This window comes from Podarcis cretensis, assembly GCF_951804945.1.
Source record: "Podarcis cretensis genome assembly, chromosome: 10".
In the NCBI taxonomy this organism is placed as follows: domain Eukaryota; kingdom Metazoa; phylum Chordata; class Lepidosauria; order Squamata; family Lacertidae; genus Podarcis; species Podarcis cretensis.
The window spans coordinates 69,513,299-69,537,696 of NC_137179.1; the positions used below are offsets into that span (position 1 = coordinate 69,513,299).

General features: G+C 42.8%; 1 protein-coding gene across 2 annotated transcripts in view; it reads left to right on the forward strand.

Moving 5' to 3' along the window:
• Positions 1-3,101: 3,101 nt before the first annotated feature.
• The window catches only part of LRRK2 (leucine rich repeat kinase 2), an 85,050-nt gene continuing 63,753 nt past the window's right edge, over positions 3,102-24,398 (forward strand). The window contains exons 1-8 of one of the 2 annotated variants that reach the window (XM_079993900.1): positions 3,102-3,436; positions 3,623-3,708; positions 9,676-9,785; positions 16,896-16,984; positions 18,692-18,826; positions 21,496-21,630; positions 22,751-22,882; positions 23,942-24,061. In XM_079993900.1, the coding sequence (XP_079850026.1) occupies positions 3,265-3,436; positions 3,623-3,708; positions 9,676-9,785; positions 16,896-16,984; positions 18,692-18,826; positions 21,496-21,630; positions 22,751-22,882; positions 23,942-24,061 (979 nt within the window). In that variant the 5' untranslated portion in view covers positions 3,102-3,264. Of the gene's footprint in view, positions 3,437-3,622; positions 3,709-9,675; positions 9,786-16,895; positions 16,985-18,691; positions 18,827-21,495; positions 21,631-22,750; positions 22,883-23,941; positions 24,062-24,398 lie in introns of those variants that run through there. The other variant, XM_079993901.1, reaches the window with a different exon arrangement.

The window sequence follows — 24,398 nt, forward strand, 5'->3', positions numbered from 1 at the left end:
TGCATATATAGAGAGAGAGAGACAGACAGACAGACAGACAGACACAATTTGGCGCAAATGACAACAGCCTTTTGGAGGAAAGGAAATTAATAATAATAGTAATAATAATATACAAGGAAGAATGAAGGCAGGGATACCCGCTATGACCGGGGATATTTTCCCCTCAGCTCGCTTTCGTCAACTCATTACTACACTAATGATAACTTATGTTGGAAATGTAAAGAGAAAGAAGGCACCTTTTTTCATATGTGGTGGACGTGTCCCAAGGTGAAAGACTTCTGGGAAAAGATTTATAATGAATTTTAAAAAATGTTGAAAAATACATTTATTAAGAAACCAGAAGCCTTTCTACTTGGAATAACAGGACCGGAACTGCCCAAGAAGGATGTTAGACTGTTTTTGTATGCCACTACAGCAGCAAGACTTTTTACTAGCCAAAAATTGGAAATTGGAAGAAATACCGACAATAAAAGACTGGCAAATGAAGATGGACTTTTTAGAGCTGGCTGACCTGACTGGAAGAATCTGCGACCAGAAAGAGGAGGGAACACAAGAAGACTGGAATAAATTTAAATAATATTTAGTGAGATATTGTAATATAAGATAATTAAGAAATTCCTAGAAATAACAAAGATTAGGCTAAGGGATAGAAAAAGATTAATAATAAAGATAATTATGGATGACAGTTGGAAGTAAGGTTAAGAAGTTTGTAATGAAAGAAGATACTGATGTTATAAATATGAAATCGGGAACTGCTAGATATGTAATGAGGGTGAAAGAGGAGAGTGCAAAATATGGTCTGAAGCTCAACATCAAAAAAATTAAGATCATGGCCACTGGTCCCATCACTTCCTGGCAAATAGAAGGGGAAGAAATGGAGGCAGTGAGAGATTTTACTTTCTTGGGCTCCGTGATCACTGCAGATGGGGACAGCAGTCACGAAATTAAAAGACGCCTGCTTTTAATGACATTAAGCATTAAGCATGGTTTGTCATTAAGCAATGACAAACCTAGACAGCATCTTAAAAAGCAGAGACATCACCTTGCCAACAAAGTTATGGTTTTCCCAGTAGTGATGTATGGAAGTGAGAGCTTGGACCATAAAGAAGGCTGATTGCCAAAGAATTGATGCTTTTGAATTTTGGTGCTGGAGGAGACTCTTGAGAGTCCCATGGACTGCAAGAAGATCAAACCTCTCCATTCTGAAGGAAATCAGCCCTGAGTGCTCACTGGAAGGTCAGATCCTGAAGCTGAGGCTCCAATACTTTGGAGAAGACTCCCTGGGAAAGACCCTGATGTTGGGAAAGATGGAGGGCACAAGGAGGAGGGGACGACAGAGGACAAGATGGTTGGACAGTGTTCTCGAAGCTACCAGCCTGAGTTTGACCAAACTGTGGGAGGCAGTGAAAGACAGAAGTGCCTGGCGTGCTCTGGCCCATGGGGTCAAGAAGAGTCAGACACGACTAAACAACTAAACAACAACAACAACAACAACATGTGAATGAGTTAAGGACCACTGAGTTTTCCCAGTAGTGATGTACGTATGGAAGTGAGAGCTGGACCATAAAGAAGGCTGATCGCTGAAGAATTGATGCTTTTGAATTATGGTGCTGGAGGAGACTCTTGAGAGTCCCATGGACTGCAAGAAGATCAAACCTCTCCATTCTGAGGGAAATCAGCCCTGAGTGCTCACTGGAAGGTCAGATCCTGAAGTTGAGGCTCCAGTACTTTGGAGAAGACTCCCTGGGAAAGACCCTGATGTTGGGAAAGATGGAGGGCACAAGGAGAAGGGGACGACAGAGGACGAGATGGTTGGACAGTGTTCTCGAAGCTACCAGCATGAGTCTGACCAAACTGCAGGAGGCAGTGGAAGACAGGAGTGCCTGGCGTGCTCTGGTCCAGGGGGTCACAAAGAGTCGGACACGACTAAATGACTAAACGACAACAACAGATATGCAATATGATGAAATCCAGATTGGAGGGTGTGGAGGAAGTTTTTTTAGCAATGTATATACACCAGGGAATAAGAAAAAATTCTTTCTTTTGTGTTTTTTTATTGTTGATAAGTTTTTGTTGTTGTTTAGTCGTTTAGTCGTGTCCGACTCTTCGTGACCCCATGGACCAGAGAACGCCAGGCACTCCTGTCCTCCACTGCCCCCCGCAGCTTGGTCAGACTCATGCTGGTAACCTCGAAAACACTATCCAACCATCTCGTCCTCTGTCGTCCCCTTCTCCTTGTGCCCTCCATCTTTCCCAACATCAGGGTCTTCTCCAGGGAGTCTTCTCTTCTCATGAGGTGGCCAAATTATTGGAGCCTCAGCTTCACAATCTGTCCTTCCAGTGAGCACTCAGGGCTGATTTCCTTCAGAATGGAGAGGTCTGATCTTCTTGCAGTCCATGGGACTCTCAAGAGTCTCCTCCAGCACCATAATTCAAAAGCATCAATTCTTCGGCGATCAGCCTTCTTTATGGTCCAGCTCTCACTTCCATACATCACTACTGGGAAAACCATAGCTTTAACTATACGGACCTTTGTTGGCAAGGTGATGTCTCTACTTCTCAAGATGCTGTCTAGGCCTGTCATTGCCCTTCTCCCAAGAAGCAGGCGTCTTTTAATTTCGTGGCTGCTGTCACCATCTGCAGTGATCAGTTTTTATGTTGTGATAAGTGATAAGTTTTTATGTTGTGTCAAATGTCATGTTTTCCTTTTGTGTTTTTGTCTGTGTTATAAGAGAAAACTAATAATAATTTTTTTGGGGGGGGAGGGGCAACAAAACTCTGAGGCGTTTGGGCGCCTCGAAACCGCCTTTTCCTCCCGCCTTCACACAACCACGAACGCGCAACCGCCGCCTTCTCGAGGCCGCCATTCGTGCCCTCAGGAGAGCCGCCTTTTTTTTTGCGCGGGCGAGGGGCACTTCGCCGCCCAGCCATCATCTCCCTCCGTAAAAACCCGGCTTTCGTTTTCGACGCCTGCGGCTCCTCCCGCTTCCCTCTCCCCTTGACGAGGCTGGGGAAGGCGAAGCCGCCAGGCCGGCCGAGCTGATTTCCCGCCTCTTTTTCCCTCCCAACGGCCGCAGCGAAAGCGCCATCTAGGGGCATGTGGCGCGCACTGACGGCTCCCTTCGCCGCCGCCGCCATCCCGCCTCCTCCGTCGCGGCCGAGCGGGCAGAAGGGAGCCTGCCGTGGGTCGGCGGGGTTTGTGAGGGGCGGGAATCCCTCCGAGCTGCTCTCGGTGAGGGAAAGTTTGTGTCCGCCGAGGGAGACATGAGCCGGAGGGGGAGCAGCAGGAGCTGCCGGGGCGACGACGAGGAGGAGGAGAGGGAAGCGGCTCTCCAGAAGCTCATCGTCCGCCTGAAGAATGTCCAGGAAGGGAAACAGATCGAGACGCTCGTCCAGATCCTGAGGGATCTCCTCGCCTTCGCCTCGTCGCCGAGCGGTAAACTCCGCAGAGCAGCCTCCGCCTTTCGGGGTTTTATTCTTGCTTGGCTTTCCGAGCTCTTGAGTAACGTGGCAATAACTTTTTCGCCCTCTCTCTCTCTCTCTCCCCCCCACCCCCCGCCGGCATTTTCCTATTTGGCTTTTCCTTTTTATTTCTTTTCTCTCCCTCTTTGGTCTCGCCCAGGTCCTCCCTTGCTCGTCGGCAAGAACGTCCACGTGCCTCTCTTGTTGGTGCTGGCCTCGTACATGAGGGTGGCCAGCGTGCAGCAGGTAAAGAAAGAAGAACGGAATATGCTTGCATGGGGGCAGTGGCGTAGTGGGTTGTCAAGTAATTTGCGCCCCCTAACCCCTGGATTTGCGCCCCTAACCCCTGGATTTGTGCCCCTAACCCCTGGATTTGTGCCCCCTAACCCCTGGATTTGCGCCCCTAACCCCTGGATTTGTGCCCCTAACCCCTGAATTTGTGCCCCTAACCCCTGGATTTGCGCCTCTAACCCCTGGATTTGCGCCCCAACCCCTGGATTTGTGCCCCTAACCCCTGGATTTGTGCCCCTAACCCCTGGATTTGTGCCCCTAACCCCTGGATTTGCGCCCCTAACCCCTGGATTTGTGCCCCTAACCCCTGGATTTGCGCCCCTAACCCCTGGATTTGTGCCCCTAACCCCTGAATTTGTGCCCCTAACCCCTGGATTTGCGCCTCTAACCCCTGGATTTGCGCCCCCTAACCCCTGGATTTGTGCCCCCTAACCCCTGGATTTGCGCCCCTAACCCCTGGATTTGTGCCCCTAACCCCTGGATTTGCGCCCCTAACCCCTGGATTTGTGCCCCTAACCCCTGGATTTGCACCCCCTAACCCCTGGATTTGTGCCCCCTAACCCCCAGGTGGGACGCAGGTGGCGCTGTGGGTTAAAGCCTCAGCGCCTAGGACTTGCCGATCGAAAGGTCGGCAGTTCGAATCCCTGCGGCGGGGTGCGCTCCCGCTGCTCGGTCCCAGCGCCTGCCAACCTAGCAGTTCGAAAGCACCTCCGGGTGCAAGTAGATAAATAGGGACCGCTTACCAGCGGGAAGGTAAACGGCGTTTCCGTGTGCGGCTCTGGCTCTGGCTCTGGCTCTGGCCAGAGCAGCGATGTCACGCTGGCCACGTGACCCGGAAGTGTCTCCGGACAGCGCTGGCCCCTGGCCTCTTAAGTGAGATGGGCGCACAACCCCAGAGTCTGTCAAGACTGGCCCGTACGGGCAGGGGTACCTTTACCTTTACCTTTAACCCCTGGATTTGCGCCCCCTAACCCCTGGATTTGTGCCCCCTAACCCTAACCCCCAGATGTTGCGCCCGATGCGGCCAGCCCCCCCTGCACCCCCCACGCTACACCACTGGGAATATGCTTGCATGGGTGCAGTGGCGTAGCGTGGGTTGTCAGCACCCGGGGCAAGGCAAGTAATTTGCGCCCCCTAAACCCTGGATTTGCGCCCCCTAACCTGTGGATTTGTGCCCCCTAACCCCCAGATGTTGTGCCCGATGCGGCCGGCCCCCCCTGCACCCCCCACGCTACACCACTGGGAATATGCTTGCATGGGTGCAGTGGCGTAGCGTGGGTTGTCAGCACCCGGGGCAAGGCAAGTAATTTGCGCCCCCTAACCCCTGGATTTGTGCCCCCTAACCCTATCCCTAACCCTAACCCCCAGATGTTGCGCCCGATGCGGCCGGCCCCCCCTGCACCCCCCCACGCTACACCACTGGGAATATGCTTGCATGGGTGCAGTGGCGTAGCGTGGGTTGTCAGCACCCGGGGCAAGGCAAGTAATTTGCGCCCCCTAACCCCTGGATTTGCGCCCCCTAACCCTAACCCCCAGATGTTGCGCCCGGTGCGACCGGCCCCCCCCTGCACCCCCACGCTACGCCACTGGGAATATGCTTGCATGGGTGCAGTGGCGTAGCGTGGGTTGTCAGCACCCAGGGCAAGGCAAGTAATTTGCGCCCCCTAACCCCTGGATTTGCGCCCCCTAACCCTAACCCCCAGATGTTGCTCCCGGTGCGGCCGGGCCCCCCTGCACCCCCCACGCTGCGCTTCTGCATGGGTGAATATGCTTGCATGGGTTAATATCTGTTAGAAGGATTTTGGAACAATATTATATGATTTTAGCAGGAAGGATATAAAGGATTTGGGAATAACTGACTGTTGAAAGGAGGAAAAGTAAAGCTACATTATATTAAGACAATTTACAGGACAAAAATTTTAAAAGAGGGAAAGGATTTGCTGAAATAGATAATAGACCTAGAATACAAAAAAGGGAGGTGTGAGGAGGTCAAGGAAATAAGCTAATGAAAGAATGGTAATGAGGAGATCTGATGCATTTTCTTTTTTGCGTTTATGTTTAATGGGTTTTATTTCTCTGTGTTTTATTTTTGTTTTTTTTCTATCCTCTTTTTTATATTGTGTGTTGTTTTGTTTTTGTTTAATGTGGTATGTTTATTTTTTCTTTCTGTAATTGTTGAAACTTTAATATTATTTTTTTAAAAAATGTGTGCGTTTTTTAAAAAAACCGCTGGCAGCACTGAGATGATAAATTCAGAGATGTAGATCAGTTTTGAGGGATGCAACACTGAATGGTTTCGCGTTATGTAAAATAGGCAGGGATTTGTGGTATGTAAAATGAGAAAGAGAAGAAGGGAAGCCGTTGGTTTAAGGTGGTTTAAAAGAATACAGTGGTACCTCGGGTTACGTACGCTTCAGGTTACATATGCTTCAGGTTACAGACTCCGCTAACCCAGAAATAGTACCTCAGGTTAAGAACTTTGCTTCAGGATGAGAACAGAAATCGCGCTCCGGCGGTGCGGCGGCAGCAGGAGGCCCCATTAGGTAAAGTGGTGCTTCAGGTTAAGAACAGTTTCAGGTTAAGAACGGACCTCCAGAACAAATTAAGTACTTAACTCGAGTTACCACTGTATTCTAAAATGTAAAATAGAAAAAGCTTAATAAAAATTATGCAAAATAAAAAATAACTGTTTGTTAGGTCCTAGAATTGAGCACTTAGAAGGGACCCCCCCCCCCCGGGTCATCTCGTCCAAGGCAGGAAGAAGCAGGTGGCCCAAATGGGAACTGGACCCCTTGGCTTTATCAGCGACATGCTCTAACCCACTGAGCTATCGGCTCCTCTCTTTTTTCTTTTTCTTTCTTTTTTCCTTCTCCCACCTCCTCCCCACTTTTTAGCCAAGCACATAGAGAATTGTGGAGTTGGAACCACAAGGGTTGTCTAGTCCAACCCCCTGCAGTGCAGGAATCTTTTGCTCGAACCCAGAACCCTGAGATTAAGAGACTCGTGATCTACTCACTGAGCTATCCTGGCAGATGAAGAACAATTTGACTTTGTTTTCTCCAACCTAACTTTATTCCAGGGTGATGTCTATTGCAAAGTTTTATATGATAAAGGGATATAGAAGGGGATGCCCAAATGGAAATTCTAGGTCTGAAAATGCTCTTTGTGGTGGTTGGGGATGTCTCAACTCAATTTGTACCCATTTCTAAAGCAAATTCGGGTTCAGTTCTTATATCTCTGAAAGGTGCATGTGTGAGTTACTTGAAAATGGGAAAGCAAGAAAAAATGTGCCACCCTGAAGACAAGCTATTAGGCTCATGACATGTGCATTCATCCTTAGGGTGCCCTAAGACTTGATGTTTCCGCTGCTAGTGCATGAGGCTATTACGTCTACCCTTTGAAAATGAGAGTACTGCAAAAATAAGTGACTTGAATGTTCAAGTTCAGCCATCATTCCAGTTCCGTAAATCCAATTTCTACCTTTTGTAAACCACCCTTTGATCCTTGAATGAAGGGCAATATAGAAATTTAATAAATAAAAATAATACATTTTAACAATTTGATGACGGGCAATGGTGTAACCCATGATTTTCATTATTTTCATGTAAAATATTTATGCCATTATTTTCATGTAAAATATTTTCACTGTAAAATATGTGCTGCAGGTATAGACTTCAGCATGGTGGTCTTATATCACAACTGCTGTCTCATTTTGGTTAAGTTTAAAAGCAGCGCAAGTTGAAAGGAAATGAACCCATCTATTATATGTTTTAAGATTTGCCCTGGATGTTCTAACAGGCTAGCCCGCTTTAAAACAACAATGTGAAAAGTATTATTTAAAGGAGTTGTTCAACTTTGGACAAAGTTGATGACTATGGACTCTTTGCACTGCTGTGGCCTTTTTTCATCAGAGCTAATCAACATGCTAGTTTATTATTGGCTTCATGACTGCAATACAAGCAGTGGCTTGTGCCGTAAAGCCAAATGTGCATCCTACACAATGCATTTCTGGAAATAAGCGATTTGCTATGGTTTTATAAAATCTACCAAATCAAGTGCTTAAAGCTTTTCCTTCAAAGTGTGAGGGGAGGAGTTTTAAGGAATGTGGACGAGGAAATATTTGATCTCTGCACTCTTGGGGGGAAAAGTAGAATACAGTGGACGCTCGGGTTGCAAACGTGATCCGTACGGGATGCACTTTCGTAACCCGGAGCGTTGGCAATCTGCCTGCCTGAAATGGTAGATTCCATAATTCCTCCCATTTTGAGTCTGCTGATTATTTGAAGTGGCTTTTAGTTATGTTGTCACTTGAGGAACAGGGCTGCCCTGAGGGCCCTTATAAATGAACGCAAGGCATTTCTGGCAGCTCTTGTCTTTTCACTTTCATGCCACTCTCCAAAAGCGCTTGAAGCAACACTCCTAAGAGTGACTTTCCTCCTACTTGCTAGTAGTTCCATGTTCAAAGCTTGTACTGTTGCTGGGTAGCAAAGCACCTGATGCTGCTGTCACTGCAAAGGATTGGATCAGGAGAGAAATAACAAGAAAAACTTTGGCCAATCTCATAATATTTTGCGCCTTGTTAACTTGTATGCTGCGTCCTATTAATTTGTTGGACTAGATGACCATTGGGATCCCTTCCGACTCTACAATTCTGTGATTCTAGGAAGTGAAAACCAATTTCAGATCCTCATGACAGTTTTATCTCTTGAAATTGACAGAAGGAGAAGTACTGTATTTTTCGCTCCATAAGACGCACTTTTTTCCTCCTAAAAAGTAAGGGGAAATGTGTGTGCGTCTTATGGAGCGAATGGCACTGCGCAGAGAGGGAGAGCTGCGCAGTGCCCCTTTAGCGAAGCAGGAGGAGAAACAGAGATGCGCAGCGCCCCTTCAGTGAAGCGGGAGGAGAAATGGAAGGGGCTCCGTTCCTCCTCCCGCTTTGCTGGAGAGGCGCTGCACAGAGAAGGAGAGATTTCTTTTCCTTGTTTTCCTCCTCTAAAAACTAGGTGCGTCTTCCAGAGCGAAAAATACTGTAATGTCCTTAGGTGATTTGCCTTTACTATCTTAATGCCTTTAGGGTAAACTAGAAGTTTATATTTCACACCTCAGTTTCTGAATTTGACTAAATAAGTAATACACTTAAATGCAAATATGTACTTGTGTTGCGAATTGGTCACATGGCATGCATAAATTGGCAGGACGCCTCTGGAATTCTTTCAGATTACCACTTCGATGTTTATTCTGCAGAGATCTGACCTTTTAAGTGTGTATTATTCACAGTTGAAAGTATATTCCATGTAGTTTACCATTTAAATGGATATTCTTTGAACTGGAGTGATGTGGGCATTGCTTCCACATTGTCTGGACATGCAGTGCGTTGATAACACATTAATAGACTGCGTCCACAATGCCTAGCTCACTATGTATGATGCATACATTATCACTGAATTACCAAGCTGAAGTCTCTCTTATGGAAGCTTGAGTAATGTTGGGAAATCCCTAAGCATGTGAATGAGGCTCCAAAGGTGTCTTGTGACAATAGCAGTAGCTGTCAACTTTTTTTGGACTGGCAGTTGGAATCAAATGCTGAATGAAAATGCCCAAATTGCACCATAGGAGGAAGTTTATGTGTATGTGTATTTAAATAGCAATTGTGCATGTATATATATGTGTGTGAGAGAGAGATATAATATTTTTGAAGCAAAAAATCAATTAAAAATCCCCTCAAACCACTATACAGTACAAGTTAAAAACTTGTAAACTAGTATCTCAATTTGAATAGTATAATAGCATGTTTTGAAAGTTGGACTAAATCTGCCATTGTAACAGTCCATCCTAAGAACTTTGTAGTTGTAAAGTCTTGTGATGGTGCAAAAAAGAGCTTGATGTATGCTTTGAAAACTAGTTGTGTTTTTTGCTTTTAAGGTGGGATGGTCGCTTCTTTGCAAACTTATCGAAGTTTGCCCAGACACGCTTCATAACTTAGCAGCTCCTCAAGGTGTTGGGAAGGATTGGGAAGTGCTTGGTGTTCACCAGTAAGTACATTAATGTTTTAAAAATAGTGTAATGTGTACAATTCAGTGTTTCCACAAAATGGAAATACATAAAAATTACTGTTATTACTGGGGAAATGTGATATTCTTCTCTAAACCTTTGTTAACTATTTCAGTTTCTGGGCAAAATCAAGCAAGCCTTTTATCACAGTTTGGGGGAAAAGTTGTGGCGGTTGTTGTTTTTTTGACCTAATAATTTCCCATTTGAGATTGTGGGGCTGTTCGCAAGGTTTGGAAAGAAACAAAATATGGAAAGAAATTCCTAGAGTGGTGTGCCATTTTAGCTTTTCTAATGTATAAATGTATTGTTGTGTTTGGTTTGGTTTTATTATTTTGTGGCAGGGTGACTTTAGTGTAAATGTTTACTGTTATGTTTAAAAGCTGTTTATCACCTAGTGCATTTGTATTGTTTTAAAATATGTGTTTTGACAGAGTTCCCTGCAAGAATATTGATAACGTACACTAACAACAAGTGAATAATAAATTGTCACTAACTGTTGGCAGAAGATTTGCTTCTTCTCCTTTGACTTAATAACCAAATGTATGAATCGTTCTCAGAAGAGAAGAAAGAACAGTTGTAAATATAACAAGTTGGTGTTTAATTTTGCATGTTGTTATTGTGGACCAGAATATAATATCTGATGTCAGGAATACCTGATTGTCTTAGCCTCACTATGAGAAAAACACAGGTTTAGGCATCTGTGTTTTTTAATTTTCCACTGCCACCAATTTTCAGAATGTTTACAAAACCTGCTGGTAGCTTAGATGTGAAGTGGATGCCAGCACTAGACAAAGGACGATATTTTAACTAAGATTGTTTTATTGAGTGGAAACTATGTACATAAGGAAGCAGCATTACAGTATTTACATTAAGGTCTTAAAAGTGCTTGACAAGAGTTTCTGTAGCCTCAAGACAATGTTGCTGACCCCAGCCTTTTAGTGGCTTTTACCTCAGGCCAAATTCCATTAACTTCCACCCGAGCCAATTACTCCCACAACCCAGTCTAGCTGCTGCCTCCTAAATTTCCTTCTTCTTGTACAGTGGTACCTCTAGTTGCGGACTTAATCCGTTTTGGGGTGCCATTTGCACCCCGAAAAGTCCGCAACTAGAGCGCCTCTTCTGCGCATGTGTGCGGTGCGATTGAGCATTTCTGCGCATGCACGTAGCGCGCAGATCGCTTATGCACATGCCGCGTTTGTAAGCTGAAAGTCCATAACAAGAGCAGAACGCAACTTGAGGTACCACTGTACTGGCTGCTTGGACAGGATAGGCCACTTGTGTAATCTCAGGAGAACTTCTCAGCACAACTCAATCACCAGGTCCCTTTCAATCTTGACCACACAAATATTAACAACACATAAAGTATTAATATCCAGGCCTTAGCTATTCTCCTCAGCTTTTCCCTCTGGTCCTTTGCTCACTCCTTCCTTTTTTATTACAATTTTATTTATGATTTTCAATTTTACACATTTAAATAATTTTATAATCATTTTAACATTTCAAAACTTGTCTTCCTTCCCCCTCTTTCTGCAGTTCCTTAAATTTATTTTAAATATTTTCTGCATATCCAAATTAACTTAGTTTACTCATTTGTTCATCTACTTTAATATATACTTTTATAAAACTGCAGGTTATTACAATAATCCTGCCAATGTTCTTATCTGTTTACAATTTATTTGTAGATATTCAATAAACCATTTCCATTCTTTTATAAAAAGTTGGTTATCTTGATTTCTTACTCTTCCGGTAAGTTTTGCCATTTCTGCATATTCCATAAATTTTTGAATTCATTCTTCCTTTTCTGGGACTTCTTTTTTCCATATCTGGGTAAGTAATATTCTTGCTGCTGTAGTAGCGTACATAAATAAATTTCTATACAGTTTGGGCAGTTCTGTCCCTATAATTGTTCACTCCTTCCTCATCAACTCCTTTCTCTTCCACCTCCTCAACTGCTTTTCCTTAATTGACAGTTGACTTCCCTGTGACATATAACTCCCACCTGATTGGTCCTTCAGCCAGTCAGATTCTGCTCTTAACCACACCAGCCAGACTAAGAAGATAAAGGACCCCTGCATGGTTAAGTCCAGTCAAAGGTGACTGTGGTGTTCTTCAGGCCCAAGGGAGCCTAAATTAACCTGATTGAGGACCCACTTAATAAAATCTGAGATTGGCTCCCTCTCTCCTCTGTTAGAACCAGTCACCAAAAACTGCTGCTACACAAGGCTGTGGCATCGTAACACAAGGGGTCCTGCCCAGATGGAACCACTGTTCAGATTATATTCCCCTCCAGTTTATATCATTTTCCTTCCAACAAGCCATTGTACTGCTTATAGGATCTGTGCATAAGCTTCAAAGAAGCAAATGGGTGGGGTATAAATATTTTATTATTATTATTAAGTTTCTTGCAGAGGAAATTGATTACAATTGAGGTTGGGTAGAGCTAATTTCGGCAACAACTTCTATAGCACAGAAGGGGCCTGGGTGGAAGGTTTGGAGATGGGCTTTTTCTCATTACATTCTTAGTTTTACCTAAGTGTCTCTAGCTTTTAATGAGTTTTTAGGGTGGTAATAAGTCCATCTCTCTTTCTTATGAGCTGAGTAAAAAATCACGGAAATGTGATATTAATGCTTATTTTGTCTATGGTTTATATTTGTATATTAGTATCATATGGATATGCTAAAAGAAATCTTAAAAATGTACACACAACAGCAGTGCTGTAAGATGATTAAAACTCAGAAAAATATCTGTCCCCTTTTAGAGAACAGAAACTTCTGTAACTGATGAATTTTTCATGAAAGCTTTTGCCATAATGAATGTGTTAGTCTTTAAGATGCCACAGGACTCTTGGATGTTTCTGTTGTAGAACTAGGCTAAATCTGCCCAGGCAGCCTACCTTGTCCCTTGGGTCTGATGACTAATGTTGTGGTAAATAGTAACCATTTTCAAGGAGGAAAAAAAGTAAAGTCTGCTAGTTACTTTCTGAATATTTCAACATCTGTTTTGTCACAGAGCTTTCAGGAAGTAGGGGAGATGAAAACATTTCACTTCTGTCTTTAAACAGCTTTTGAGGTTGTGAATACTGGGAGAGAGGTTTCCGCAATATGTTTTACTGTTGATCTGAGTAGTGAACTAATAATTTTCTGCGTGTTTTTTTACCCCACCTTCATATTGGTAGCTGCTTCTTACTATATTAGTTCATAGGTTTACACAGCTCATATTTCCTACTCCCAGTTTTCATGACATTTGTCCCTTGATAAACACAGAGTTGGAGTTCTGTCTCTTAAATGGGGTGTTGCTGCATCTCGATTCTGCCTTCTTCCTGTACAGTGGTGCCTCGCAAGACGAAAAGAATCCGTTCCGCGATTCTCTTCGTCTAGTGGTTTTTTCGTCTTGCGAAGCAAGCCCATTGACAACTTAGCGGATTAGCGCTATTAGCGGCTTTTAGCGGCTTAGCAAATCAGCTGATAAGCGGCTTAGCGGCTTAGAAAAAGGGGGGGAGGAAAAAAAAGTCGGAAAAACTCGCAAGACATTTCGTCTTGCGAAGCAAGCCCATAGGGAAATTCGTTTTGCGAAGCGCCTCCAAAACGGAAAACCCTTTCGTCTAGCGGATTTTCCGTCTTGCGAGGCGTTCGTCTTGCGGGGCACCACTGTACCCTTTAACAATCTGCCTTAGGTAGGTGGGTAACCATAGCAGCAAGTAAAATTATACTTGGGGATGAGGGGGGGTTGGCGAAAATTCCCCCTTCTGTTCACAGGGGCCTCTTCTGGGCTCAAGCCCTTTCATTGGCAGGAGGACACTTTTCGATCCAGCCAAAAATGTTTTGTAAGTTCACATAAATGTATACTTCTCCAGAAATCGAGAAGAAAATCCACCAGTTGATAGACCTGCCAAACTGTAGCAGGTTAGCTCCTGTCCCCTCCTGCTGTTTCCAGCAAATGGTATTCAGACACATACTAGCTCTGGCCATGGAGGCAAAGCGTAACCATTGCGGCTGGTAGCCACTGATAGACTTATCTTCCACGAATTTTCCTAATCCTTCTTAAAAATAATCAAACACTACTACTTTGGGGAGTGAAATCCACAGTTTAACTCTGAATCTTCCAACACTCAGTTTCACTGGATAGCCCTGAGTTCAAGTGTTAATGAGAGGGAGAAAAACTTTTCTTAATCCATTTTCTCCACACCATGCTTCATTTCATACAACTCTTTCTCCCCTTACCTTTTCTCTAAACTAAAAAACCGCAACCTTTCCTTATAAGGGAGTTGCTCCATTCTCTTGATCATTTTGGTTTCCTTTTCCCAAACCTTTTCCTGCTCTACAATACCCTTTTTGAGGTGGGGCGATGAAAACTGCACAGTATTCAAAATATGTTTACACCATATAATTGTATAATGGCTTCATGATACTGATGTTTTTATTTTCAGTTTCTTTCCTAATGATTCCTACCATGACACTTGCGTTCTTCACAGCTGCCACACACTGGCTCAATGCCTTCATGGAGCTATACACTACAATTCCAAGGTTTCACTAGTTTAGACCCCATGAGTGTTTGTGTGAAATTACAATTTTTTTTGTCCCAGTGTGCCAACCACATTGAATTGCATTTGCCATTGAAGTGCATTGTCCATAAACCCAGTTTGGAGATATCCTTTTGGAACCCTTCACAATCTCTCTTCATTTTAACCACCCTGCATGATTTAGTATCGTTGGCAAACTTGCCTATCTCAATGCTCACCATTGACTCTAAATAATATACAGTTCTAAGCTGCACATGTGGCATTAGCATTTAAGTTAAATTGCAGTACTTGAACACAGCATGTGCAACTGGGAAGATAAAAAATTCTGAAGATCTGTTGTTCTTGAGGAATAACAATACAATATATAATATAAAAGCAGATGTGCCACATTAAGAAAGTGGGAAACCCACCTGACACATTAAGGGAAGAATAAGATTGACAGCAAAGCCAGATGTTCTCTGTGTGTTTGTGTTTATACACACATGTATAAACTGACACCAGGTAATTGCCTTGCTGCCTGCTAAAAACATTTTTGTTCAGTTCTATTTGATCCCAAAAATGACCACTGAGCATATGCAGAGTAACTTTCATCACTAAGAATAGGTTGCCGTTGTCATAATCTTAAAATTAATTATCCCCAGGGCAGACAGCAAGGATGCCACATAGATCTGAGCCGTCTTTCTTGTTAAAGATTAAGCACTGCTTGCCCTCCCTGGATTATATTCTGAGAGCAATCCATTTTTTCTCTTATGAAACTGACAGTGCTCCTACTTTCACTACTACCAAATGACATGAAAGAACTTCATATCTGACTATATCTTCTTATTCTTTTATCGCTGTACACAGTTGAATGTGGGATGAGTTGAAGGTATACAGCACTGCTACCTAAGACGTTGTATTCCATAGCCTGTGGAGCCATTCTAAAAGTTTGGAGGAAATTTGCCCTATCCCTTCATTTCTGCATATCTTTGACGCTTATTTACATGCACTGAATGCAAAGCTAATAATTAGACCCTTTGGGGAAATATCACCCTGGCATGTGACAAGGTTTTAAGCTGATTTGAATCTTTCCTTGGAGTCTGTCAGTGCAGAGTTTAATGATACAAGGCGGTTGCACAGGAGACAGTTGTGCCTTGGAGTACCCTGTGCAGCATAATAAATATTGACAATGCACCATGGCAGCTTAACAAGTATCATGCTTAATTAGTGTGTTAAGCTGAATCTTCCTTTCTAAATGTCTCAAACTTCTTCAACAACAGCTAAATCACTCTTCCTATAGTTAGTGCAAAAAGCTGAGGATGCTCTGTCTTATTGGCAGAAGTCCAACAGTGATTTGAAGTCATTGCAGGACCATGTATGAATCATGTAGAAGCTTTCAGCTGCATTGCATTTTACCAGTATCTTACGAATACTTTGCTATATGAGCACCTCCATGCATTTGTATGCAAAGGGGTAGTGGTCAAGGTCATTTGGTCGTTGTTTGCCTATGAGCCCTGCTATATCCTCAGCAACAATGCCGGTCCCTTCAGCCAGAACTCATTTTGGTTCAAGTATATGCACGGAGCGGGGAGAATGCATAGCATCTTCCTCTGATAATCCAGGAGATCCTTATTTATTTTATTACACTTGTATCCCATTCACATCCCCCACCATCACCAAGGACCTTAGAGCAGTTCTATCCTCTTTTCATTCCTGGAACGCTTTGAGGTAGGTTAGGCTGATTTGATAGTGACTGGCCTAGGGCTTTTGAAATTCATGGCTGAGTATTTGAATTTTAGTCTCCCCAATCTAACACTCTAACCCAGGGCAGTCCAACACGCAGTCCTCAAGCCCTTTTTTAGCAGCTCTTGGCAACATTTCATGCCCCTTACCCTCCTGTGAAGTGCTGGACTTTGGCAAGGAGGTGTGAGGGCTCTGACAGGGTCCTAGAGTCCTCCAGCCTCTTTCCCCAAGCCTAGTTCGTGCTTTCTCAGCTTTGGGAAGGAGGTGGGAGGGTTCTAGGACCCTGTCAGAGCCTTACGCCTCCTTCTCAAAGCCTGGCTCCTCACTTATCCAGCTTTGGAAAGGCAGTATGAGGGGTGTGTGTCAAATTTTGACTGTGCTCTCCCCACCTCTGCACAACAAGGCAGTGTGTGGCCTGTGGGTTATGTGTCGAAGTGCTTTTGGATCCCATTTGGTCTGAAAAGTTGGGCTGCCCTGCTCTAATCAATTTGGCTCCCTTTGATTATTTGGGTGATGTGAGAGGGTCCCTAGAGGTCTGAATGCTCAGTATACCGGCAGACATTTGATGACAACCACCTGATATAGATAGTGAGATATACATCTGGATATTCATCCATGTTGTGATATTCATTCAGATTCCATTAGCTAGTTATGTCTTTTGAAGCATATGTCCATCTCAATTGGTAGTTATTCATTGTTGCACTCAACTAGAGCAACTAGAAACATCTATGTATGTCATGTTGTGATTTTTATTAACTCTGATGTGGAAGGAAAATACTAGCTTTCTTGAAACCTAATTTGAGTGTTTTGTTCTGGCATCAAGTTCATTTTTTTCTGTTTCCACTTCAGGCACATTCTTAAGATGCTTAAAAACCACAATGTGAACATACACCTTTCAACAGTTGGCCTCAAAGCATTAAATATGCTTCTCTCTTCAGGTACTTCCTTTTCCAAATGTTATAATTACTTAGGGTTAGAATACTGTACAGAACGCTGCCAGTCTTGCATTTACCTTAACCTTTTACCTTTACCTTTAACAATTGGTGCTGGTGGCTGTTTAATCTATATTGCATTAGTTAATGCATAAGTACCTCCTATCCCAGGAGAAAAAAAGTGTGTATGTGTGCCATCAGTATCCTATTCCATTCCTGGACTGAGCAGGCAGAAGCTGTTCAAACATAGAGCCTGAAGCATAATTGAAAATGGTGCAAAACTCTTCCATCATTCTGCAACATTTATCTGTGGAAGCAGGGAGGTAAGCTTTATGCTCTTAAGAGGGTGGGAGAGATAGATTGTTAAATCACATTTCAGCATGAGACGAAGGTATCACCCTTCCCAGTAAAAGGATTCAAATTATTTTACATCATGAGAATTCTGGTCCTAGGGACTTCAAAGCAAACGTATTACCTGTTGCTTTGCTGAGGGACACAAGCTTTACTTGTATTTTTTTTTGCACATCGGTAACACAGTTATAGGGACTCGGGTGGCTCTGTGGGTAAAACCTCAGTGCCTAGGACTTGCTGATCGTAAGGTCGGCGGTTTGAATCCCCGCGGTGGGGTGAGCTCCCGTTGTTCGGTCCCAGCTCCTGCCCACCTAGCAGTTCGAAAGCACCCCTAAGTGCAAGTAGATAAATAGGTACCGCTTTATAGCGGGAAGGTAAACGGCGTTTCCGTGTGCGGCACTGGTGCTGGCTCACCAGTTGCAGCTTCGTCACGCTGGCCACGTGACCCGGAAGTGTCTTCGGACGGCGCCGGCTCCCAGCCTCTTGAGCGAGATAAGCTCGCAACCCTAGAGTCGGTCACGACTGGCCCGTACGGGCAGGGGTACCTTTACCTTTAACACAGTTATGTTTTTTGCTTGAATCCTGCATTGCCTATTATCAAATTATATAGATGCAGAAAATGTGTAAAACAGCTACTAACACTTTTACTTTTGAGGACATTGCCATTTTTTATGATAACGGTAATGGATTGACAGTAGGATTAAGGATTAATTCTGTTCTAGTACAATATTTATTTGGTAGTAAGTAGGGATGGGGAAGAAATTCAATTCAGTTTGCGTGTAAAGGTGAATTTATGTAATCCATATACAGTGCTGTAAAATAATTCACACTTTTCGGAATTTTCCAATGCCAAGCATTATGTATAAAAGTGTGTATACTAGGTTAAAGTGTGTGTGTAATTGCATATGTTAGTGAAAATTACATACAAAATGCATTACAGTATGGGAAATTGCTTTGCAAAAATATGTGCACAGGCAAAATTGCACAAAAAATGTGTTTATCAGGAGAAATGTGCACTAAAATGGTGATAAATTACCCTGGTTTTTGTTTTTAATCACAAACTGATGTGGAAATGTGGAGGACTGAATTTAAGATTGGAAGAATCTGACAAATTGCCCATTCCTAGTAGGAAGTCCCATCAAATGCAGTGGGTTGTACTTCCATTCTACATAAACATGCATCAGATTGTTGTGTAATTTTGGTGTGCAATCTACATGCATACCTGGGAGTAAGTCCCACTGAATCTTTGTGGCTTATTTTTGACAATCCAATTCTGAGATAATGTATTTTTAAAGTGGTTTGTGACTGCAGAAAAAAAGAAATATTTTGGTAAACCTGCAACTCCCCCCCCCCCATTTGTAGATGTAATAACACTTCTTCTCTTGGAGGAAGGAACAGACGTATTTTTACTGATATTTGATGCCATGGACACATTTTCTGATAATGAGGAGATCCAGAAATATGGATGTAAAGCTTTGCACGTGCTTCTTGAAAAAGGTAAATCGTGAGAACAGGTATTTCTGCTCTTCAAGTTCTTGGTGTTGCCTGATGAAACACGAAATATGTTTGTGAAATAAGGTGTTCTGGAAGAAAATACTTTGTAGTTAAATTCTCAACTGAATCATTTAAATTACTCATTTTCCAAGCACTATTTTGGAAAATAAAGTGACAGCAGTAGTTCTGGGTGACAGCAGTAGTTCTGGGTGGGTAGCAATGATAACCTGCAATTGTAAGCTGCTGCTTACAAGAAGAGTTGATTAGCCAAGGTGATATTGATTAAAGAAACCACCTCTTCCTAATATTGACAGCCGCAGGAGTGTGTGGATATCTGCATCATCACTGGTGCAGGGAGCTACAGACTGTCCAGGAAATAAGGACACTATCCCAGATCACTTGATGTTGAATTGGTACCTTTATAGTCTTTAATTAACCTGTCTGTCTACTGATTGGTGTCAAAGCAAATCCCACCCTTCATTCCTTTCAATACATTCCTTGCCCTGCCAAGCACCGGAAAACCCAAGGCATAAAAGAGGTGCTATGCAGTTGCCTTTAGTGCTCCTTTGCTTGTGTCTGGAAATTTTGTGACTGCTGTGGCCAGCTGCAAATCTTCTGTGACACAGCAGCAGGAGTGGTAATGGCATACGGTCAATACACAAATGCTGTATCTGGATCGTGGGCATCTCTTAGATCTTGTGGCAGAGCTTGGCCTGTTAAGCATCCACCCACAGTTTTTGTGAATTTAACATTTAGTTAATAGCACCAAAAACTGATCAGTTCATGCCGAAAAATCTATTTTAACCTTGGAAATCCTCTTCTGAAAATGGTACAGTTTTGTTTTTTAAAAAAATCATTTTCTGTAAGCAGATCAAACTCAATAAACTTGTTTGATGCTAAAAAGGTGTTACACGTTATTCTTCCCACAATTTGCCATGTACAGTAGGGATTTCAGAACTTCCTAGTAGACTTTTATTTTTAAAATCTAATTTTATTTGGAGATTGTCTATCTACTATCCTTTAATTATACGACTGTCCAGAGACCTTTGTTCTGACTTGTGTTTTGTTTGGAAGATGATAATAAAAAGAAAATTGTATAAAGTTGGTTCATCAGTAAGGACTGCAACTCAGCGATAGAGTGCGTGCTTAGCACACACAAGGCCCCAGGTACAATATCCAGAATCTTCAGGTAGGTCTGGGAGGGACCTTGGTCTGAAAACATGGAAAACCGCTTCTAATCAGCATGGACAATACTGAGTTAGATGGACCAGTGGTCTCACTCAGTATATGGCAGTTTCCTGTGTTCTGTGTTCAGAATCCTCCTGCATGCTGCTATAAGGAAAGTAAATAAAATAAAAAGTCACTTTTGTAGTTAATGGTCTTGTTTTTGTTCACCAGAGCTCATACCCAACAACTGTTGTTAGTATCAAGGCAATAGCTAGAGCTAGAAAGAATTCCCTAGGGAGGGGAGTTGGAATACAGTGGAGTAAATACATTTGGTGTGTACAGGAAGAATCAGGCATTAATGAAAACTATATTTTGGACCAAACAGGAAATGGAAATGTGTCACTCTTCCTATTCCTTTTCCTCTCTATCCTGTACAAAATTCCTATTGTGCAGACAACCAACACACATTCTAAACAAGGGGGAATAATTCTCTCCCTGCTGATCCACTCCCCCCCCCCAAAAAAAAAACCAAAAACCTGTGGCTTCCGCTGCCTAGGAGATGTGCAGACTGCCCTCCTGTCTGGAGTTGGCACATCTCTCAGGTGGAGGAGATGTAGAAGTATTTTTTGCTAAAACAGAACCAGTGAAGAAGTTAGCGACAACCAGCAGACACACTCCCAACTTAGGATAAAGAGTGGGTAAGTAATCAAATAAAAATAAGCGCTCACACAAGTGGTTTGCTCACGTTAGTTGTGTAACATTGGAAGATTGAAATGACACAGGTGAATGGAGAAATCCATTCATAAAAGAGGAGATATCTTTACCAGTTCAGATGTGGAGGATCGGGATGGATGAAACTCCAAGTTGCAACAGAGAAGACGCCAAGAAGGGAAGTGGGTGAAGATGAAAGAGAGGAAGGTTGGGTGCTAAAGCAGGTTGGATGCTAAAGCAGGTACAGTGGAACCTTTGTTCCCAAACGGCTTAGTTTTTCGAACAAATTGGCTCCTGAATGCCGCAAACTCAGAAGTAAGTGTTCTGGTTTGTGAACGTTTTTCGGAAGCCGAACATCCAATGGGGCTTCTGCTGCTTCCGATTGGGTGCAGGAAGCTCCTGCAGCCAGTTGAAAGCCGTGCCTTGGTTTTTGAATGGTTTCGGGAATCAAACGGACTCCTGGAATGGATTAAGTTCGAGAACCAAGGTACCACTATACTTCCTCTGGGCTTGGGAGTCTGTTTTATTTTATTTTTTAACAGGTTCATGTCTCCCTAGCTTCACTCTTAATTTTTCTTCCCTATTGTTAACTCATCTGAATCATAATTCCTTCTTTATACTTTAGAACAGTCAGATTTCCTTTAGAAAGAAGAAGAAAGCATGGATAGTGGTCTGGTTGCTGGTAGACTGCTCTTGTGTTGTCCCAGGTGTATCCTTAGTTTGTCTTCAGTGAGTGAAAAATTACACATGTATCAAAGCGCTTATGTCTTTACATCTTTATTTTTAAATTTCAGTTCCAGAGGAGCAGCTGATTGAATTTGTTGAGGACAGAGATCACATGATCATACTGAATGTGCTCAAAAAATTCCCAAAAAAAGAAAACTTAGTACTCCTTGCCCTGTTGTCTTTACATTCATTGGCAGGACCACGTAAGTATTGTAGTTTTTAATATTTAGAGTGTGCATGGGGTGAGGATGTGCCCTTAAGAATTAATCAGCAGTTCCTGTCTGGACTTGCAAATGAAGGGCAGTTCTTAAAAGAGAGTTCATTGGTGTTCTCTGATGTGTATTTGATGTCTGAAAATTATTTCTGAACTGAAAGATGGGTGCTACCTTTGTTTTGGCTCAGTTCCTCACTATAAGAGCTGTACTGAAATTCACATCCCCTTTGTGAAACCATTTGTACTGCATGAAAACAGGAGTTAGTAGGGATTGACTCTGTGCAAATTTCATAAAACTTCCATAAAACTTTTTGGGAGTGACTTGCCTTACTTTATATGAGGTTTATAGGAGGTTTCTTCTCATTCATCTTTTCACTTTCTTAAAAATAATTTTAAAAGGTTAGCTGCTGCTTGTAGCAGTGGCAGGGCTCTCCACAGCTTCCTGGCCATGCTTCCTGTACCATAATGCTCATGAGTATAATACTTAAAGGGTTTAATCATGCTAGCTATATGACCTAGAAAGTTGTTTGCGGACAAATGCTGGTTCCCCATAGTTAAATTCGACTGGACTTAGCTGTCCAGGGATCCTTTACCTTTACCTTTTACCTATGTTCCTAATGTAAAGATTAAGCAGGCAAAGCTTTTCCTGGCCTGGAGATGTGGAGTGAAAAATTGGAAGTATAGTAAAGCAGTGCATGAAAGGGAGCTAAGCACAACTGGAAGGTTCAACACAACACACTGGGATTCTTTTTTGGGTGGGTGTCAGCCTTTGAAATAGTGGCTGCTGGCACTCTTTTCTGCTCAGCCTACAGCTGGCATGCCAAAGCTAAAGTGGAAAACATTTGAAAATAAAGGTTTCTCAGAATTCTGTTTTGAACATTGTAACAGTACATTGAAACTGTGTGTTTGCCTAAGATATTGTGAATGTTCTGTTCAGAATGCAGGGGGAAAAACCATGCTTGGTCTAGCAGTAGAAATACGCAAGGTGATTTTGTTGTGCACACTTCAGTCTTACAATGAATTAATATTCCCATCAGTCAATTTTAAAAGAACACTTGTGCATGAATTTTTCTTCTCTCAAATAAGTTTATTCCTTCTGTTGTGTTCAGCTAGCAATGCAGAAATTCTTATGTCTGGAAATGTGAGGTGTTACAATGTCATCGTTGAAATGATGAAAGATTTCCCCGACAATGAACCAATTCAGGAAGTGAGCTGCTGCTTGTTGCACAAACTTGCACTGGGTGAGAACATGATCCCCTTTATTTAACATGGGTGATATTTCTAGAGTAAACTGAATTTATCTGTAGAGAAAATAGTAAAGAGCTCCATGAATATAGAGGAGCTTCTGAAGCCCTTCTTTCTATGCTGCCTGACAATATTTCCTGAAGCTCAGGGGACTTTGGGGAAGCAGTCTCCAGTGCAGCAAGAGAAGCTGCAGTTGAAAAATAAAGCTGTGAAACCCCAGTGAATGCACAGAAGCACTCACTAAAGATCCAAGGAGTTATTTGGATCTTGGGCACTTACATAATCTGAAAAGGCCTCATTTGTTCAGGCCTTTTGTCTTCTGGGTGTAGCTGCCTTAATCGTAGGAACAACCCCCTTTTGTGTGAGAAGAAATTGAGGAGAGACCTGCTCACAGTGGTCTGTTTAGATTTGCTGCCCCACCAGAAAAACAAAACAAAATGCCACATTACTTAATGTGTCAGATTGGTACTGCTTGGGAGGGATTTTCCCAGTAGAACCATAGCTTTTGGTTTCAAGATTTGAATTTGACTCCTTGGGACTGTTTCCATTTTAAAGCAGGGATATGGAACCTGTGACCCTCCAGATGTTGGAGTCCAGCTCCTGTTCGTCCCAGCCAACATGATCAATGGTCAGGGTGTTCAGAAATATAGTCCAGTCACATCTGGAGGGCTACAGAACCACAATTGCAAAACCAAAACCAATCTTAAATCCCGTTGAATAGTTGTGATTCCTCAGAAGGAACAGAAAGCAGGCAAGGGATTGGACAGAGCTCCCATCTATTTGACCTTCCGTAAAGCAACAAGGTTTTCCCACTGCAGCCACTATCACCCCAGTTCATGTACCCCCACTTTTGCAACTATGTACAGATAAAAACAACTTATAGTTGTTTCGAGAGGAGAATTTTGGGGCCATTGATTGAAAAATTGTATTTACTTTTCATGAATATCTATTTTCTTCTTCATATGATGGCCATTGCTGCACAGTATGTGTGTAAAATGCATGCATCCAGTGTTTGCTTGCGACTCAGTTAGCTTTTTTAAATCTCTTGTATACAGAAAACTTTTTCAATATCCTGGTATTGAATGATGTACATCAATTCATTGTAACAGCTGTTGGAAAATACCCTGCTAGTGCAAAGCTGCAGGCTGCAGGCCTCAGTTGCTTGGCTCTTCTCAGTAAGTAGCTGTATAAGTTAAAGAAATTATGTTTCTCAACGCTCCTGCAACTTGCTGATAGAATATTTTTGTCATATGTGACTGCAAAATTGAATGAACAATAGCCTTGTCAGTAAGGGAAAAGGTAGACCAGTCTTCCCCAATATGCTGCCCTTTAGATTTTGTTGGACTAAAACTCCCATAATCCCTGACATTTGGCCAAGCAAATAGGAGTTGGAATCCAAAATATTTGGACAGCAGCAGGTTGGGGAAGACTGCTCCAAAGGACTCTATAAACACTTTGCTGTAACCCCTCTGCCCCAAATCACTATTGTGTTTTCCACTTTTCTAAACCGAT